Source organism: Gavia stellata, chromosome Z (assembly GCF_030936135.1).
Source record: "Gavia stellata isolate bGavSte3 chromosome Z, bGavSte3.hap2, whole genome shotgun sequence".
In the NCBI taxonomy this organism is placed as follows: Eukaryota; Metazoa; Chordata; class Aves; order Gaviiformes; family Gaviidae; genus Gavia; species Gavia stellata.
This window is the reverse complement of record NC_082637.1, coordinates 81,953,635-81,972,960: the sequence shown is the minus strand read 5'-3', so window position 1 is coordinate 81,972,960 and position 19,326 is coordinate 81,953,635. Positions and strand designations below refer to the sequence as shown.

General features: G+C 44.8%; 2 protein-coding genes across 2 annotated transcripts; both read left to right on the top strand.

Moving 5' to 3' along the window:
* The first annotated feature begins 4,643 nt into the window (after nt 1-4,643).
* LOC104260220 (small ribosomal subunit protein uS12-like) lies at nt 4,644-5,436 on the top strand. The gene is given in 4 exon segments (XM_009815855.2): nt 4,644-4,874; nt 4,877-4,966; nt 5,295-5,359; nt 5,361-5,436. Coding segments are annotated over 4 exon segments (462 nt in total).
* A 124-nt stretch (nt 5,437-5,560) lies between these two features.
* Nucleotides 5,561-9,248, top strand: LOC104253629 (small ribosomal subunit protein uS12). The gene is made up of 4 exons (XM_059834043.1): nt 5,561-5,568; nt 7,353-7,709; nt 8,495-8,615; nt 9,049-9,248. The coding sequence occupies exons 1-4, from the start codon at nt 5,561-5,563 to the stop codon at nt 9,193-9,195; spliced, it is 633 nt and encodes a 210-aa protein (XP_059690026.1). The 3' UTR covers nt 9,196-9,248.
* The last annotated feature ends 10,078 nt before the right edge of the window (nt 9,249-19,326 follow it).

Sequence of the window (19,326 nt, the reverse complement as noted above, 5' to 3'; positions counted from 1 at the left end):
TCTTATCGTACTCAACCCTAACCTTAAAAAAGGTGAAGGTGCTGTTTCCAAACAGCTCTCAAACGTCTCCTTCTATATGATAACCAGAGAAAGAATTACATGTATTCTGAAGTCTTATAATACCTGCAGAATAATAGTATTATCCCCATTTTACAGATGTGAAAGCAGACATAGCAAGCTTAGAAGTCAGATATTTGGAATTGGTTTCCTTTCTTCAGCACTAATTCCGTTTGTGCGTGTCCAGCTTTCTGGCTCAATTGTTTTTATACTTACAGATAACTCTAAGCCAGACCACAGTTGTTAAATGCCCACAGAATTTGTGTGCCTCTGTTTCTGGACTGTCAGACTGAGACCCCAAGGTGCGAACACATCACTGAATAAGGCAGGTTGGTTCTGGGATGGGTCGTTCTCAAAAGATGCGTGGGTCACAGGCACGGGTACCTCTTCTGTAGACCTTCTGTCCTCATCAGCCTTCTCAAAATATGTATCAGCTGCACTTGTGATGGCAAAGAAGAGGGCAAGGCACACAAGCTGACTCCTCAAACCCTATGCATTCTCCACACATCGCTTACTAACCTCAGCTTGCATTCATAGTGTCTACACAGGACCGGGAAAGCTGAAATCAGGATACTTAGTGGTGGACCAGGTGCAATAGTGCTCTGCAGCGCATGCATGTGCGGTCTGGTGACCTGCACCAACACAGCCACAGATCTGTGACCAGCCTGGAGGAAACTCTGCGGCCCAGGCAGAAACGGGTTCTTGGTGCCCACCGTCAGCATGGGCAGCTCACTCTCGAAAGGAAGCTCGGACCAGCGCTTAGCTGACATTTCGTCTCACTGCACCCTTCTCCACTTACACATCAGTCCCAACCTGCTCCTGCTAACAGCTATGTGTATTCATGTATGTATATACCTATCTATGTACACACACACCCCAGACACACACATGGCCTTTCTTGCTCGGCAGCTAACGTCAGCTACCTGCTGATGTGATCACACAGTAAGCCCTACTTCGCTGATTAAGAGCTCCTGTCTGTTGCATCCAGATGTAAGATAAAGATAGGGGGTTTAGCATCGTAACTATTAAAAAGGATTTACCATCTTAATTCATTTCTCCTTCAGTGATACAGAGTATTCGCTAATCTTAAAAATCTCTCAACAGCTTGTGCTCAGTAGTACTGCTTCTATCCAATTTAAGGAGGAATTCAGATAGTTATGTGAGCATCCCAGCTTGAAAAATGAGATAAGGGTTTGTAGTGATAAACAAGGACCAGTCGAAAATAATCTCTAAATTTTCTGTGGAGCACCAGAAACATATGATGCTAAGCTTAGAATAATTACACCAGTACAGAGACATGGCTCAGCTGAAAAATTTAAGCAGCCCTGGGAAGAGACAGAAGTGTCACACACTTCTAAAAACTGTGAAAGCACTCATGTCACTGCCCTGTTAAACATATCAGTGCTCCTGAGCCATATCCCTCCTAAATAAGTGGCGAGGGGAAAGACACAGAGAGGCTTTCTGATGGTGCCTTGAGATTTCATTCATGTGCTGCTATTTTCTAAGTCTTCTTCATCAGCTCGGGGGCAAAAGCTAAGAAATAAAAATGCTGAAATACAAACCAGTATAGCACAAATGAACAAATAATGTGTCCTTTGAAGGCACAGAAAGTGAGAGTAGTACACACAACACATAGCAGGCCACAGCTGAAGTCAGCACAGGCTGAATCCAAGATAATGTCCTGTAGTCCATTCTGTGACAACAGAATGGATCTTCAGTTGTACTTCTAGCCTGTGTGTTTCCATGGTGCTATCAATTTCTAGAGGGAACCTGCACTCTCAGATCACTGTTTCACATAGTCAGAGGGGAAAAGTACATGGCAATTTGCTCAGAAACAAAAGGGGTTTTGCAGGCAACCAAGAAAACATGTAATGCCAAACTGCTAACATAGGTTAAACCAGTACAAATCAGTGAAAATATACTGACTTCCTCACTAAACACTAACAGTATGGGTGCTGATTCGCTGATCAGCAGTCACCATCAGAAATAATGGTAGAAGCAAAGAACATGAAGAAAATTCTTTCCTTACCTCTTGACACTTGCTAGTAATAACAACAATAATATAAAACATTTCATACAGTTCTTAAAAATGTTTCTTTTTTATGAGGTTCAGGCATAAACAGATTCATGTAGTATCTAAAAAGAAATGAGATCCACTGAAAGCAAAGAAGTCATCCTAAGCATTTACTTCATTCTGGTGAAGAGTGATGACAAAACCACCATCTCTACATTACTGAGTTTAAAAAGAAAACTTGAATGGAGCCTTACAAGCAGTGTTCCTGACAAGGGCATGATTAGATGAGCTCTTACGAATCAGCTGACAAATTGCTGTTGTACATTTGTAAGTTGAAATCAACCAAAGCAAGCTTGCTCAGCCACATGCTTCAACTTCATACATAGACAGTGGACAAAGGGTGAACAGAGGATGATGGGCAAAGCTCACACACCGTTTTAGAGAACACAGGAGGTCACATTCAACTCCACAACGCATCCGATGAAGCTCCTGTGGGACAAAGTCAATAGGAAGTCAACAGTTTTGTTTACATCCTGTAAGATGGGCCATGGTGGGTTAAAAGTGGTCAATATTCCAAATAAGGGCATTAAACTGCTGTTTATCATAATTTTTTCCCAACCTGGCAACAAGTTTTGGTCATGATTACTCGTTATGCAAAATTGACCCTGTGATGTTAAAGCAGCTATTACTTGTTTTAGTCTTACTACCACGGTAGTTCAAACATTTCTACTGCCAGGGAGGTGCACAGCAGGAGATCTTATTGTACTTCCAAAGAAAAAGAGCAGTGTTTGATCTACCTCACAGAAAAGGTGGTTAAGAAAGCAGCTGGCAATTATATTCAGCGTACGGATTCACAGTTTTGTGAGGTTTGTGAAGCAAACAATCAGAGACTGATAGGTTAGCCAGTCGATATTGCTGGCATCCCACACATCCCCAAATGTGTCACCACAGTCCAGCAAACCCCTGTCAAACGGGATGATTACATAAATGTTGATGGAGACCCCGAGATGACAGCTGTTCCACCTGATGCTGCAATGATTACACACACACTGAGTTTTCATGCAATGAATGAGACTGCAGACACAATTTTAAACATGGTTAATTTATCTCTTTGGCTAGCACCTCCTCAGGCAGACAACGGCACAATCTATTTTCAACACAGTTTATAGTTACCTTCAGATGACATATCACGTCACCACGAACTGAGCAGCTTTATAAAGTAACGTGTCTTAATCAAAGTACAAGGTATCAGCCACTGTACAAGGTACTAGCACTTAATATATCATCATTGTTTTTTTAGTTTGAGACATGCATTGCTCCTCTGATTCAGATATATTCACAACGCACTGCCAATGCAACAGAAGCATGGACAGAAAATTGGCCTTAATATATAGAAAAAGCTTGTCTTGGTTCCAGCACAATCCTCTCTCTGGGCCACAAATTTGCCTGCAGGCCTTTCAGCCTTCATCTCCACCACGCAGGCCACGATGATGCAAATTAATTCTGTTACAACTCTGACTCTTTCCTGCCTCCCTTCTACTCCCTGCACCGTTCCTAACAACCCCAAAGGATGCCATCCTATGCCGAGAAATCTCCATACAGACTCCAGGCCCTACCACAGCTGGTCTGGATGGAGACTGGATGAAGAATGAAGCTTCTGATTCTTGGTCCACCTTTAGGGGGGGGAGGCAGAAACCACCCAAAAAAAAACCACAAAAAAGCTCAGTCTGCATTATAATGTAGATCTACCACTGTGGAAGAAGGTCCCAACACCTGTGTATCTCCACTCCCCTGGAGAACGTAATGCTGGCAGCCAGAGGTTCTGGTTTGTTCGTTTTACACTCATCAGTTTTTTCTAAAATATTTGCCGTTCAAGTGAGAGAAAGCCACAGGCTTTGAGGTACCAGACAAGGCAGTCAAAGCCCTAATTCTCCCCCCGTTTTTTCTTCAGCCTCCATTTTGTTGTTGTCCCTGCTGGAAGAGGTGCATGAGGAAACACCGAGAGCATTTTCCAGGCTCTCAGACGGAGCTGTGCTAAGGAAACTACGGGGTGGACGTGAACGGCCGGTGGCGGAGGCAGCAGGCCACACCTCAGCCGGGGGCCGACAGCCTTAAAATGGCAGCGGCGCGAGGGACGACGGGAGCTGTGGTTCCTCGCCCCGTGGGGAGGGCGGCAGCCGCCGGGCCAGGGGAGCGGGGATGCCGCCGGTGGGGTCAGTGGGGACGCGGGGCGTGAGCTGCTGAGAGGTCAGCTCCTGACGCCCTCCAGCTGAGGCTTTCGTTTTACAGCTCCGCAGGACGTCAGAAATCAGATTTCACAGGGAACACTGCAGATCAGATTATACCAGGAGTTTTAAGATAAGTTGTGGGATTTTGGGTGGATTTATCCGCTCGGCCAACCGAAAAATTTAATTTTAGAAGCGCTTATGTAACAGTGCTGGCGTTCTCCAAAGAAAACAACCTGTTTCCACCCAGCTGCCAATGGTCCTCCCAGGCGGCTGTTTCCAGCAGAGTTACTAATTTGGGATATTTCACCGCAAAAAAACACCTAGCCAGGGAGCGAAAGGACGCCATGAGAGCAGGGTTTTGTGGCCACCTTTGCAAGCACGGCTCTCCAGAGCCCAGCGGGGCACCTGCGGCTGGCAGCGTCGGGGACGGGCCACATCTGTGCCTGGCACGTGGAGTACCGGGGTGCCGGCAGGGACTGACCGAGGGGCTGCCCCATGTGAAGAAACTGCTGCTGCGTGTCCGGTTTACTCCTCCATCAAACGGACCTGCGGAAGCGAAGCAGCCCAACTCTGCCATATCCAGCAACGTGTTAGCATCCAGCTGATCCAGAACGGCAGGAAAATAACGGCCCTTCTTCCCAACGGTGGTTCCCTGAACTTCATCAAGGTAAACAATCTGCATCCAAAACGAATAAAGTTAACTGACCCAGCGTTAACTGCTCAGACATAGTAATGTTACTTACCCTTCACTTCAGGGAGTGTAGAACTGCAGTGTTCTGCTGGTTAGTAAACACGGACTGTGAAATCGTTAGGCTCGAATTTGCCAACTTGAGGCTATTTCAACAGGCTAAGGGTACAGCTACTTCACTGTACATACACATGTAAACTTACCACAGAGAGTCCTGGTTGTTAGCCTTACTTGACTTTATTCTTATTTGTTATTTCAATTATATCATACAGTTGTTTTTAACAGTCTGGTTACTGCTAAATTCTAGGAAAGTGACGAAGTTCTGGTTGCTGGCTTTGGCTGGAAGGCTCACCCTGTTGGCAACATTCATGGAGTTCAAGGTTGTCAAAGCAGCCAGTGTTTCTCTGTTGGCCTTGTACAAGGGCAAGAAGGAGAGACCAAGATCGTGAGTTCCTTTTGTGCAAGCTAGAATACTCATAAACATTTTGATAATTTTTGTATGCCTTTCTGTGCCGTAATAAATGGTTTGTATATACAAATGTATCCTCTGCATGTTATTAAACACTGGGCGAGATGTCTGAGTGAACATTTTTGCAATGGATGACACTAACTAAACCTGGGCACTTCTCCGTGGTTTTGGATCAAACAAACAACACTAATTTTGAAGAGCATGGCAAAATGAAGAAAAACTGTCTTAACAGAATTGTCCCAAAGTCCTACTGAATTTTAAAAAGAAACAGCAAAACCTACAGTAGCATTATCTCAAATCACCTTTCCTAGATCTTAGCATCTTTGCGAATTTTTGTGCACCAAATGCCACAGTTTGTTTCGGTATATTAACTTCCTTTATTAATCAATTTCCTTCCTAGTCAGCTCTAAAGTATTAAGTATTCCTAATATTCTTAATATTGTAAATGAAAGCTGTACCATTTTTACAAGATTAACTTCCCTATTCTTAAAATTACCAAAGAGCAATTGCATTCTCCACATTGGAATTGCAGCCTCTAAAGAGTTGCTTTTTTGTAACAGTAATGTTAGTTCCTGAAACTGTTGCTGGGTTTTCTGGTTTTTGTTTGTTGTTTTTTGATTATTTAATGTTTTTTGATTATTTATTCTATCCCGACTGAATGTAAAAACAGCCTTGCATAGACAAAGTATGTATTTCCTATTTAAGCTGTAAACACAGGTGTTAACAACGATAGATTTAGACCTAATTGCTGCCCCTTCACAGTAATCCCAAAAAGCAAAGTAAATGTTCATGACTTTTTTTTTTAGGGAGTGGATTGCTTGAATGAGGCAGCTGTGCCTGTTCAGCTGACATCTCCAGATTGCTAGAGTTCAGCAATACAGACTAACAGTAGCTTTCAAAATTAATAAATGCTTGTTTCTGTTACAGGATTTTACTCTCGTGTGGATCCACCGGAAGACTTAGTGGTGATGTAGGTATTCACGCCAAAGCTGGAAGTAAGAAATCCTGGCTCAGCTACCATCAGAGCTCCTTGGTATCTTCCTCGCTCACCCTAAATACACTGCAGGTGAGATTTCCGCTTTTGCTCGCGCTGTGGGCAGCTTGGCAGGCGCCTGCTGCACACATCTGACGAGGACGCAGAGGAACCGAGGGGCTGCATGAACCCCGAGAACACTGTGGAAGAAGGAAGGGACCTCCCAGGCTGCGGCCCACCCAAAAGGGAGGCCATGCCACCCTGCCCGCCTCGCTTTTCAGACTACTCCATGCCCGTTCCGAGTGCGGGAGTCATCCTCCGTTCCCTTAACCTCGGAAAGCACTGCAAGCACCCCCGACGCAGCAGAGAAGGGCCGGGCGAGCGCCATTTGGTGACGACCACCTGAGCTTCAGCGTCCTTCGCACCTTGCCGTTCCTCCCGGCTCCTCAGCGCAGCTGAAGCGCCCGCTGGCTGCCTCACCACAGGCAGGCGGCAACGCGCTGCGCTCCCTGCCTGCCCCCCTCCCTACCGAGGTCGGCAGCTCCCAGAGAACCCGGATTACACAAGCTAAAAGCAGGGACGAACCGCCGCCGGTACCCAGGTGCCGGTACGCGCTGAGGGAACCGAACGCCCGCCTCGCGCTCCTCCCGCCCCGGCGGGGCGGGGTGGGGCCGGGTCGCCCCACGCGGTGCCGGGCGGGAGTTTCAGTCAGGCGCGGCGCGGGCAGCCCGCGGCGGGGCCTCGCGGGCGCAGCTAGGCGGCGCGGAGCGGGAGGGGCTCTCTCTTTCGTGCTCGGCAGCCGCGGGGGAAGGATGGGTGAGGGCCGCGGCGGGAACCGGGCCGGGCCGGGCGGGGTGCCCGGGGTAGGGCGGCGCGGGCACCGCGGGGGGGTCCGTAGCGCTCTCCCCTCCCTGCCCCGCGAGCCCGCCGCCGCCTTGGGCGGTAGCAGCGCCCGCCGCCATTACCCTTCACATCGGGAGCGACGCGGCCGGGCCTGGCTGGGCCGCGTCCCCGCTTGCGGGGCGGGGGGGTGGCGCACGCCGCTGGGCGGCCTCCCGGGCCCGGCGGGGGGGCGGTGTCGGGAGCGGCCCCCTCATCTCTCTTCGCCCTTGCTCCGCAGGGAAGTGCCGAGGACTCCGCACCGCCCGGAAGCTCCGCAGCCACCGCCGCGACCAGAAGTGGCACGACAAGCAGTACAAGAAGGCCCACCTGGGCACAGCGCTGAAGGCCAACCCCTTCGGCGGCGCCTCCCACGCCAAAGGGATCGTCCTGGAGAAAGTGTGGGTAGAGCTCCGCGGGCGGGGGGCGAGGGGCGAGCACCCCCGGTGTGCCTGACTCGGCGGCCGGCGCCTGGCTGCGCTGGAAAGTCCCCCGGAGAATGAGGCCTTGGGGAGGGAGGACCTCAAGAAAGGAGCACCGCTAAGTTATTTTATTTAGAATGAGGCCTTTGAGAGGGAGGACCTCAAGAAAGGAGCACCGCTAAGTTATTTTCTGTTCTAAATACGCGAGAGGTGTTGCTACCCATAACGTGCCACATGTCTGTTAGTTTCTATATGCTAGATTGAAAACATTTATTTTTCCAAGCGGCTGTGCTGAAAGGTTTTTTTTTTTTTCTCGTACACATGTCACTTTAAAAACAATGCTTATTTAGAAGCAAAAGAATAAAAGTATCACAACTCAGTTTAGGATTGGGGGGGGGATTTTTTTGTGTGTGCTTTGTGTCAGAGGTCCCTTCTACTTGTCTTCTGGCCTTTTTTTCCTTTTGTAAGTTATAAGCTTCACTGGGACACTGCCCAGGCTCCAAGGTGTTTCCCTCCCCTGCCCACGATTTTTATTTACTGAATCAGTATGTGTCTGTAGGTGATTAAATTTTCACTCAGCTTATGAACTGGGCTTTTATCCATTGAGTAGCTCCAAATAGATAACTAACAGTTTTTGGTTTTGAAGTACAGATACAACTTGCATTTAGTACAAAGTAATACAGTAATTTGTGGTGGTGTAATGAATATCTGCTAGTTCATCAAACTGATTTTTGCTAATTTATTTCCACATACTTCCATTTCAGTGGAGTAGAAGCTAAACAGCCCAACTCTGCCATCAGGAAATGTGTTAGAGTCCAGCTGATTAAGAATGGCAAAAAAATAACAGCTTTTGTTCCCAACGATGGCTGCCTGAACTTCATTGAGGTAATTTTCAAGATGTGATCTATAAAAAGTTGCATATCGAAGTAAAGAAACACATAATTGGCGGATTTAGGGGATGGTTAGGCAAGGGTTCACAGCATTCTGCACCATGTGTATCTTAGAGCTGTAGTGGCACAGGCAGATGAAAAATGTGAGAGATGTTTTTGTACTTTCCCTTCCCTTTCCCTTCCTTTAGCAAAGCCAGTTCTCAGCTGTGCTGCTGCGAGCTAAATGGCATCTCCACTTATGTTTCCTTGCTCCAAAACACTGGAGGGGTAACAGCCCTTTATTAATGTGTATCTTATCAATAGCCTTCAGTATTTCTACCCTTTCTTTGAATTTGAGCCACACCCTAGACTTCCTGACGTTACCCATTTCAGAAGTATGCACAGGTTTAATGTTTATAGCTTTGTAACTATGTGGACTTCCATTGCAGGAAAACGATGAAGTTCTGGTTGCTGGTTTCGGTCGGAAGGGTCACGCTGTTGGTGACATTCCTGGAGTTCGCTTCAAGGTGGTCAAAGTAGCCAATGTTTCTCTGTTGGCTTTGTACAAGGGCAAGAAGGAGAGACCAAGATCATAAAATTAGATTAATTTGCCAAGAATATCAATAAAATTTTTGATTGGAAAAACCTCTGTGCTTGTTGTTTAAGGCTTATGATTTTTTTTTTAATGTGTACCTGCAAGTGACATACCTCAGAGATGTTGGGGTCCGCTGTCTTCGTTGTTGGCAGCTGGCTTTTCCTTCTGTAAGAAATGCTTTGCTGTTGAGCGATGGGAGAGAGCCAGAGCATCTTTATAACCAGCAGGTGAGCTTGAAAAGCACTGCATTTACAAATTTACCTTTGTGTTGTGTGGAGCAGCACAGCTGCCTGCCAGGAACATTGGAGGTTTACTTCATAGAATTAAAGGGTGGTTTCATGTTTTGTGGACCATCCCTGATTGCCAGCGCCTTCATGAAGGTTTCTGCGGCTTAGTAACAAGAGTAACTGTCAAGATGGGCCCCATGAAACAATTTATGGACTGTTACGCTGCCAGTTCTGCAGAACTGTAAAGATTTCGAAGCTTGGGTCCAAATATGACACCATCACTGAGCTAACTGGGGCTGTGACCTAAGCAAGGTAGGCTGTGTTGAAGGGAAGGGTCTCCAGCGTTTGCTCTGTTGCCTGCTGTACTGGGTTTGCGAGGCAGCGCTTTGGTAGTGGGGGGGCTACAGGGGTGGCTTCTGTGAGAAGCTGCTAGAAGCTTCCCCTATGTCTGATAGAGCCAATGCCAGCCGGCTCCAAGACGGATCTGCCACTGGCTAAGGCTGAGCTAATCAGCAGCAGTGGTAGCGCCTCTGTGATAACATATTTAAGAAGGGGGGAAAAACCGGGAAGCGGCAGCCAGAGAAGAGAGGAGTGAGAATATGTGAGAGAAACAACTCTGCAGACACCAAGGTCAGGGAAGAAGGAGGGGAGGAGGTGCTCCAGGCACCGGAGCAGAGATTCCCCTGCAGACCCTGGTGAAGACCATGGTGAGGCAGGCTGTCCTCATGCAGCCCATGGAGGTCTACGGTGGAGCAGATATCCACCTGCAGCCCCTGGAGGACCCCACGCTGGAGCAGGTGGATGCCTGAAGGAGGCTGTGATCCTGTGGGAAGCCCATGCTGGAGCAGGCTCCTGGCAGGACCTGTGGCCCCGTGGAGAGAGGAGCCCACGCTGGAGCAGGTTTGCTGGCAGGACTTGCGATCCCGAGGGGGACCCACGCTGGAGCAGTCTGTTCCTGAAGGACTGCACCCCGTGGAAAGGACCCATGCTGGAGCAGTTCGTGAAGAACTGCAGCCCGTGGGAAGGACCCACGCTGGAGAAGTTCGTGGAGAACTGTCTCCCGTGGGAGGGACCCCACGCTGGAGCAGGGGAAGAGTGTGAGGAGGAAGGAGCGGCAGAAACAACGTGTGATGAACTGACCGCAACCCCCATTCCCCGTCCCCCTGCACCGCTCGGGGGGGGAAGAGGTTCAGGAGTGAAGTTGAGCCCGGGAAGAAGGGAGGGGTGGGGGGAAGGTGTTGTTTTTTTAAGATTTGGTTTTACTTCTCATTATCCTACTCTGATTTTGATTGGTGATGAATTAAACTAATTTCCCCAAGTTAAGTCTATTTTGCCCATGATGGTAGTTGGTGAGTGATCTCCCTGTGTCCTTATCTCGACCTACGAGCCTTTTCCTCATATTTTCTCTCTCCTGTCCAGCTGAGGAAGGGGAGTGAGTGAGCAGCTGTGTGGTGATTAGTCCGGCTGGGCTTAAACCACGACACCTGTGTAGTTTACAAGGGCTGCAGTGCTGTACGAGCACAGAGAAGAGCACTGTCACCCTGGCACATGTGTCCAGTACAGCTGACATGTGCTATGTGCACCGAAAGTGAAAGTGGGCTAACTATGGCTTTGGTGTCACAGCCTTAATGATCCTAAGGGGGCTGCATCATCACACATCAGTGTATTCTTAGGGATTGCTTCTGCAGTGGAAGGGGTTGGGGGAGCAATAAGTTTACTACCACATCTTGCAGTAAAGTTTTGTTTCTGTTTTTTCATCTGTCAGTAACCGTCTGGAGTGGCTATTTCTTACTGGATGTTAGTACCGCACATACAGATGGAATATAACTGTTGGGATGAAAAGATGCGTCAGGCAGCAAGATCAGATCTTGTATCTCTGTTAGATACACTGTGGCCTTTTGCTAGTCATTCAATATTCTGTTGTTTTTTTTTTTAAAGAGCGTTAATTCCAGTTTTATAAAATACCACTGTACTCTATGAAGAAAGATCAATTGCTTACCAGGAGCACAGGATAACTGCTTTTTCTTTGGACGCTAAATAGTTCAACTATCGCATAACTATGTGAAGTTGGTTGTTGGGTTTGGTTTTTTTCCAAAGCCTGAAATGTTCTATACTACCCCCTTATTTTTGCCTATCCACTCGGTGGCTAAGCGTAGATAGTGTTTGAGAGATGTTTGTATCAACTGTAGTAAATACTACACAATCCAGAACTTAATTACAGACTCAACCTTTTTTAGAAGAAGCAGACTGCTGTCTAGTGTAGCTGGAATTTTATTGTCAGTCATCGTGTCAGTCATAAAACTTCCCATAGAAACTGAAGTGAAATTCCTTACCGCTAGGTCTGGCCAAAAAACCCCTCATGTTTCTCTGGGACTATTAAATTAACCAGGGATCAAAACATCCCCTCAAGCAAGTCGGGAGGAAAAACTGCACGACTTTTAATGTGTATTTTGGAAAACAGCCTTCCTCACATTGAAAATGGTCACTATGAATGTTGACAATGGTATATATTCATGGTCTTCAAATGATGACAGCAGTTCTGGTTTCTATTGTGAAGACAGGCAATGTCACCTGACACAACAAATCATCAGGTTTGGGTCCTGAAGGGATTATTAAACCATTTACCTTAACGGATCTCATCTTTGTCCAGCTCAGCCCATAGAACTTCACCCAGCTCCTTTCACATTAAGTGCAAATTAAGTCTTAACTACTTGGACTTGGGCAGGTCTTCCTGAATGGAAGACACCGTTTCTTTTAGTGCATTCCAGCTGTTTTCATGTGACTGCTGTGTTACTGACTTGAACATGTCTTTGACTAGGGCTTTTTGGCTTTCTTTGCTAGATGAAAAAAACTTCTCAATAGTTGGATTTTTTTTTTTTAACTTTTCAAAGATGTCTGCACCGTAATCAGGCTTTTTGAAAAACTGAAGTATTTTATCAGTTCTTATCGTCAATCATTTTTCTCTCTGTATTGTCCAGTTTTTCAACATCACTTTAAAATGTGGATGCCGGAACTGATACAGAATTATAGAAGAGAACATCAACCAAGAAGTCAGCATGTCCCTCTGCATCAGCCTTTAAATCACTACCAGATCTTCTCTACTGTTGATACTTGCACTCATATATTTTATCTTGAATATGGCCCCTTGCAAGTACATTTTGCACAAAGCTTATAGCTGGGTTCTTTCTTTCATGTTAGAGCTATTTTATGCAATAAAAAAAAATATTTATTTGGCTGAAGTTAGAGTGTAAACAATTCCCTCATTATAATCACAATTCATCTATGTGTTCATCCAAAAGGCTCTGCTTCAATTAGTATTCATTAATTTATGTGAGAACGGAGTAAAATTTAAGAACAGACTGAGAATCTCTGCTACTGGGTATTTTGTAGCTTAGTCATCTGGGAATTTGTGAGATTTGGATTCAAATCCTTGTTTGGGCACAGAAGCAATGTTGGACTTGGGTCTCCCTCGTCCTTGTAAATGCAGTAGCCCCAGCCATAACGAAAACAGCTTTCACTGCAGCCCCTTCCCGGCTTTATGGGGGAAGTTTGGAAAAGCTCCTCTCTGCCATTCCAGAATTCAGGCTCCCTCTGAGGGCACCTGAGTTAAATACCCTTTAAGGCTTTCAGAGTGAGGCCTTAACTCCTTGACTAATCTTGGACACGGTGTAAATGCACAGTACCTGTAGTGCATTTCAGCCAACGAGCACCTCGGAGCGTAAGTGGAGAGGTTGGGCGGACCATGCCATCAGCTATCTCCACAGTTCCCCGGGCTACCCAGTAACACCATTTTTCTTACTGTGCTTTCCGGTTTCCCAGCCCTCCTGTTTTCTCGGAGGGTGGAGGGTTAACTGCTTGTAATTTTTTTCTTTCATGCAACCAAATGTGTGTTCTGGATGTCTTCTCTTTTCACCCAAAATTTTATGCGGATGGATTTTGAGGACCTTCTACATCCACACAGTATTTCTTAACAGGTGCACTGAATCAGAGCTACTGTTTATGCACAGTAACTTCAACCATGCTATTGTACTCCCAGCAATCCCAGATAGGTCCTTATCACGTCTGCTGTGGCTCTGTCTAATCCTTCCATGAAACTTGGAATACATACGCAGTAGTCAGAGGTAGCATGTATCAGAGATGCATACATATTCTACTACAAAGTCTCTGAAATCCAGCCTTCATCTAGGAGCAGAACAAAGTGAGTAGACAGCCAGGTTTGAAAGCACTGGCTTCCATCAGCACAGCTATATTTACTAATAATATGCATCAAACCAACTGCAGGTACACGTGGGAGAAATCAGGTACACAACTACATGCAAAACAGCTAGAACATCACCAATTTTTTTCAGATCCTTGATGACAATGAGACTGGAAGCTACTGGATGAGCGAACCTGAACACTGAACTGTGACTCACAGCTTGCAGATCCCACTCAGCTCATTTAACCTAGAAATCATGGTCTTATGTATGCAAATGTTATCCTACACAACTGCTGGTGTTAGGACTCCAGCTCAATTTCCACAGGAGATACCTTACTTCAACTAAGAAAATCAGCAGCCTTGGTTTTGTTATTACAGCAAACTGATTCTGTTTGGTTTTGTTATTTTGATTTGCTTTTCTTGCGTAGCAAAAATTATTAGTAGGGCTGCCAGTGACACTCCTTTGAAAAAAAGGATTATACTGCAGCCAGTGAAGAGGACTGGCGAAGTCCTCGCAGTTCAAATTCTAAAGTCAATCTGGCAGTAGAGGAGATGAAGATTTACCCAGATTTACCCAGTTTCCAAAACTAGGGCATTGTCATGAGGTAATCTTGCCACTAGATGTTGCTATCGGTACAACGAGGGGAAAAGCTGAAACATGAAAGGTGTAAGTCAGAAAGTTGCTTATGTGGACTTCAACAAAGGAAATCTTCAAAATGGGAAATTCAGCTTTTAACCGATTCAGTGGGTTCCTGTTAGGAAAATGGGACACTTACTGCCTTGTTGCCTTTGCGTACGTAAACGGTGGCTAGATGCTACATAGAAGACAAGAGCTTACGGGGTAAATTCATCTGAAATCTTGTTGCATCAGAAACATGGAAGAGAAGAACAGAGGTGCTTATTATTCCATCAAGCCTGCATGCATTTCATGGGTTTGGTTGAATTAGGGGCTTGTTTCGTTTTTTTTTTTTTAATCTTCTTGCAATGTAGCAGAAGGGAGACTGCTATTAAGGTGAAGGGATAATAATAGTTACCGGCAGTAGGAGAACACACGGAACTCGGAGCAGAAGAAGTAAAGCACAATGTTATTAAAGGTAGTTGCACATTTTGAGTTGCATTTTATTATTTGTTTTACAAGCATGTTTAGCACATAATATCTAGTCAATGCTTGGGCACCAGGATTCTTCTAGCAAATGCGTCTGTAGATTCCGTCAGCGCTCAGGAGTAAGTTGTGTGATCTGTACACTGTAGAAAGAAGTCAAAGGAAGATGAGCCAAGCCAAACGTCATCACCAGGTGATGAGGGGGTTTAAGCCTAATAAAGAAGGGTTGAAACTCTACAACACAAATCCTCCATAACGGAAGGGAATCCACAGAGATCAGGGAAGAGGTGAACTCATGCAAGAGAAACAGAAGCCCACACTTCTAATTCATTAGCAAAGCAGGTGTAAATATTAGAAGACTTGGCTAATCATATGAAGCTAACAATACCTGTCTGCTGGATGCAGGAAACTGAACTTTACAAACCTGGAGAAGCAATCAATGCTTGCTGGAGTGAGGCCTGGCTGGAATCCACCAAAATTCAGTTCAGGGTTTTGATTTGGATCAGGTGCAAAGGAGAAAAGGATTAGTCCATTTCCACAGTTTGCCAAATCTTTTTCCATCTGTGCTCCGCCCATGTTCTCCCCTGCTGCGGGCTCTACCTGCCCCTGGAAGCAGAGTGTCGTCAACTGCATTGCTTGCTCAGCAGAAACAAAAATCATTAAGACCAGCTTCTGCATTTTAAGGTGATGTATTCCAAAAGAGATATGGGGGATTGTTCCTGGTGATGCAGATGACTGCTGGTGAAAATCTCCTTACTGGGATTCTTCTCTATCTAAGCCCAATCCTGGGCAGCAACAAAGGTGGGGAAAGGAAGCACCTGAATAGCATCTCACTCCATCTGGCCTCTGCTGCTGAGGCTGACAGTGCGCGGCTGCTGAACACAGCAGCGCACAAAGCACACAGCCTCATCCCTTTAGACAGAGCTACCTCTTCCAGTGAGCTGTACTAACAACATGACTGAAAAATAACACTACAGGAAAACACCTTGTTTTCTAACAGGCTGGAGGAAAAGGGTGTTCAAGGCAAGGCTCTGTAAAACCCTTCCCTTCAAACAGAGCAGTAAACTCCTCTCTCGTCTTAAGTTGAAATTCATCTTCAGCAGGTGACCGTTCAACACGCTCTCAAGTGCTGAAGTGAAATCTTCCTTGTGGTGCAGCGTTTTTTAAGACCCTAATGAAATCTAGGATATAAAGATAACAGGTGTGACACCTTCCTAATTCTTCCCAAGCACTCAATACATCATTACTCTCTTCAGGGCTACTCTCTTGGCATGCCTCTGTATCAGCCCAGCTTCTTAAATTTAGGAATTAAAGCTGCAGCTACTTGACACAGCAGTTTTGCAGCTATGAACTTCAGATACACATTTTTTTATTTTAGATGGCAAGAACTTACTGCTAAGAAATGCTCTAAACTCTCTGAAACACTTTTAAAAGCCTACATGTTACTAAAAATATGCACAGATATTCATACATACACTGGTCTCTAGAAGAGAGTATTCTGGAGGAAATAGTTGTAACTTCATAGTTCAGAGGCAAGAGCAATCGTTCTTCCTTTGTGCTGGAACTGAAACGCTATGCAATATAAATATAGATGTCCAAGCAAACTCATTAAACCACAGTCATAGCAAATGGCAAAAAAGTAAAAGTTATTGAAAAAGTTTTGCTGAAATTCATGCAGTTGCAACAAGAATTGATACTGATTACTTCACTATATTCAGCTCTAATTAAGGAGCTCAACATTTATTGTTGTGAAAGCAAGCATGCAAATTGACCAAAGGAATGTTTCTTTTGGTAACCAAAACCAACCAACTACAAACCTTCTGGCAGACCAGATGGGGGTTAAATTCCAACCTGATCATGCTGACACAAATGAGGGATTATGTAAGTAGTAATTGCATTCCAAAGAAAAGCATATTTTTGGCTTAGTTGAACACATAAAATTCATTCTTCTTGCTGATTCTTGTAACCAAGGGCAGATATGAGTCAGTTCTCTTAAAAAGAAGTCCCCAGGAGCAATGGTCCTCAATATGTCTTCCCAGATTAGCAAGGATGAACGACTGAGCAAATTTACAAAACTGTTTGGAACTGGGAATTTTCTTTTCGTAGGCTGCAAGACTTCAGATAATATATGTAGCCAAAACCCAAGTTCAGATCTAAGAATCTTCAATAGACTCGATAAACAAAATTACAAATTAGTGCTGCAATTAACTTCATTTTGAAATAAAATAGGGTTTTTGTACATAATCATTCCGTATAAAATATAAGTCATTAAGGCACAGATGTAAACGGGAAATTAGATGCCTACCTCCCCCTTAGGCCATTAGAAAGTAGATATCTAGACAGGATTGTATCTCTCCTTGATCCCAAATATTTATGTTATCCTATATTTGTTTCTCAATCTAAGCTTAGTGTATTTGTACTAACTGAGCTGAATTTTTGTCTAGTGGTTTTCTGGACAAATTTCAGGGAAACATTGACACTGATGATGACACTGATGATAACCACTCTGTTACTTCGTTGTTTATGGTGTTAAACGGTTAAGAATTGTAGCGGGGCAGGGGAACTGTCAGTTTGCTTACCCATTTAATGCTCCCCTTTATTACCATCGTGTCTCCATAACTGTGGGAACAAGGTCAAGACACTGAAGAGGAATTTGGAGGGGCATGATCAGCAGGAAGGAAGCAAGACAGAGAGAGCTTCAGAAACTGGGAACAACATGACTGTCCAGCCAAGTGAACGGATGTTTATAAGATATCTGGGAGGTGGAGTGATTGCTGGGAGAGGACGTCTAGGAGTTAACGAGTGTGACTGTCAGGAGACTGACAAAGCAGTATCCTGCTGTGTGCAGCTATCCATGAGACAAGTGCCTAGGGTTGTCTCTGACAGAGGAAATCTTAAGTCTCATGCAATGTGCCATGCCCTGTCCAAGTAATACTTGATTTTGTTTACAAATGATAAATTAAGGTAGAAAGTAATGGGTGTTGAGAATTCCTCCATGTAAAAAAAATATATTTATTTCTTGTTTACATACAAATTCCACTTTTCTTCTAATTCTCAAAAAAAAGAGGAGAAGATGAAGGTGCAATGGAAGGCTGATGGAGTGGAGAAAGTGACTGGAGCATATTCTCCCAGACTTATTTCATTTTCTTTCATCTGTAATTACAATCTGTAAGTTACACTGTCCAATGTACAGTGTCACATGGATGAGATGATCAAGTAGAGCAATGACATTTGACAGACTTGCAATAAGAAGTCTTGCCTATAGTGAAGAAACCCAACTGGCCAAATCCTATTATGAATAATACCGTTGTACCACATTTTCTGCTTCCAGGACAGAAACAGGAATAGGTGGTCTCTAAGAAATGCGTATGAAACGATGATTATAAATTTTGCACAGCAGCATCTTAGCACTTGGACCTTCTCAAGGTGTAACAACTAGTACTGAAAATAATACTCAAGAGTTGTTCCAGGCTCTTTTCTTCTCCTTTATCAAGCATCAGCTCTTGTCCAGGCTATGAGAACACTAAAACCAGCATTTCAGCTCTAAGTTATTCCAAAGCCACTCTGTATTCAGGATTGCATTTTATTATTTCTACAGTTCAAAAGTGGAATTTCTTCTGTGTATTCACCCCTCAGTGCAGTACCAGGTAACATCTGTGCTGCTTTGGGAAAATGAGGATAACTGATCCTCAAGATAGGTATGCTGATGCAGCATTCAGTGCCGATGATGGTTTATAGAGAACAACTCCATCAATCCTTTCCATTTCGCTGATCCTGAGGTCAGCAGGAGCTAATTCAAACCTTGGTTTAAATAAAGCTACCTGAGGCCAGTTCTAAGTTATACTGGGAATAAAGGTCCCAAGGGCTAGGCAGCACAGTGTAAGTGTGCCATTGTGCTGGACATGGGTAGGAGAAGCTGAGGGAGAGCTGCTTAGCAATGCAGAGCAGCTGAGGAGGGCTGACTGCTTTTACTCCTCTGTTCCAGTGTATCACACATGAAGATCACAGAGCAGGGATGAGCATTTAACAGCTCTTAAAACTGCTGTTACCTGTTTTTCTTGTTTTCCTCCTGTGTAAGTCTCCTTTAAATTTGAAAATGGACTATGGATGCAATTATCAAGCATACGTTACCAAAAGTGTTAAAAAAGACAACTGTCATGGTACATGAACGAAAAGCTGGATTTTATAAATCTCACACGGAAAAATAGCTTTTCAGGTTGTTATGATCCAGAATGGGATAAATTATGTGTTTTCATTATTAATTCCAAATGGCTGGCAAAAGAATTCTGCACCAATGGAATTTTAAAGACTGCACTTCATTTCAATCCACCAATAACATATGATGTAAGTTAAAACATGCAACCAATCAAAGTATCTGAAAACCCAGAATCTGAAACCCAATGGATGTCACATTGCCAGCTCTGATGTGGCATACGCTGGGCTCTGGATGCAAGTGATGTGTTGCTGAACATATAAAGTAAAATCTGTAATTCCATCTCAACTGCTCAGGACTTGTGGTTGGGTTTATAGTGCAAATAAAATGTGATTGGGAAAGAATCCAAGAGGAATTGTATGGAATTTACTTCTAATCTGCTTTTCACTGAT

Excerpts from the sequence above, each read along its gene's own strand:
- LOC104253629 (XM_059834043.1), top strand. Across the intron at positions 7,710-8,494 it reads GGGATCGTCCTGGAGAAAGT|TGGAGTAGAAGCTAAACAGC; the intron begins GTGGGTAGAGCT and ends CTTCCATTTCAG. Across the intron at positions 8,616-9,048 it reads GCTGCCTGAACTTCATTGAG|GAAAACGATGAAGTTCTGGT; the intron begins GTAATTTTCAAG and ends CTTCCATTGCAG.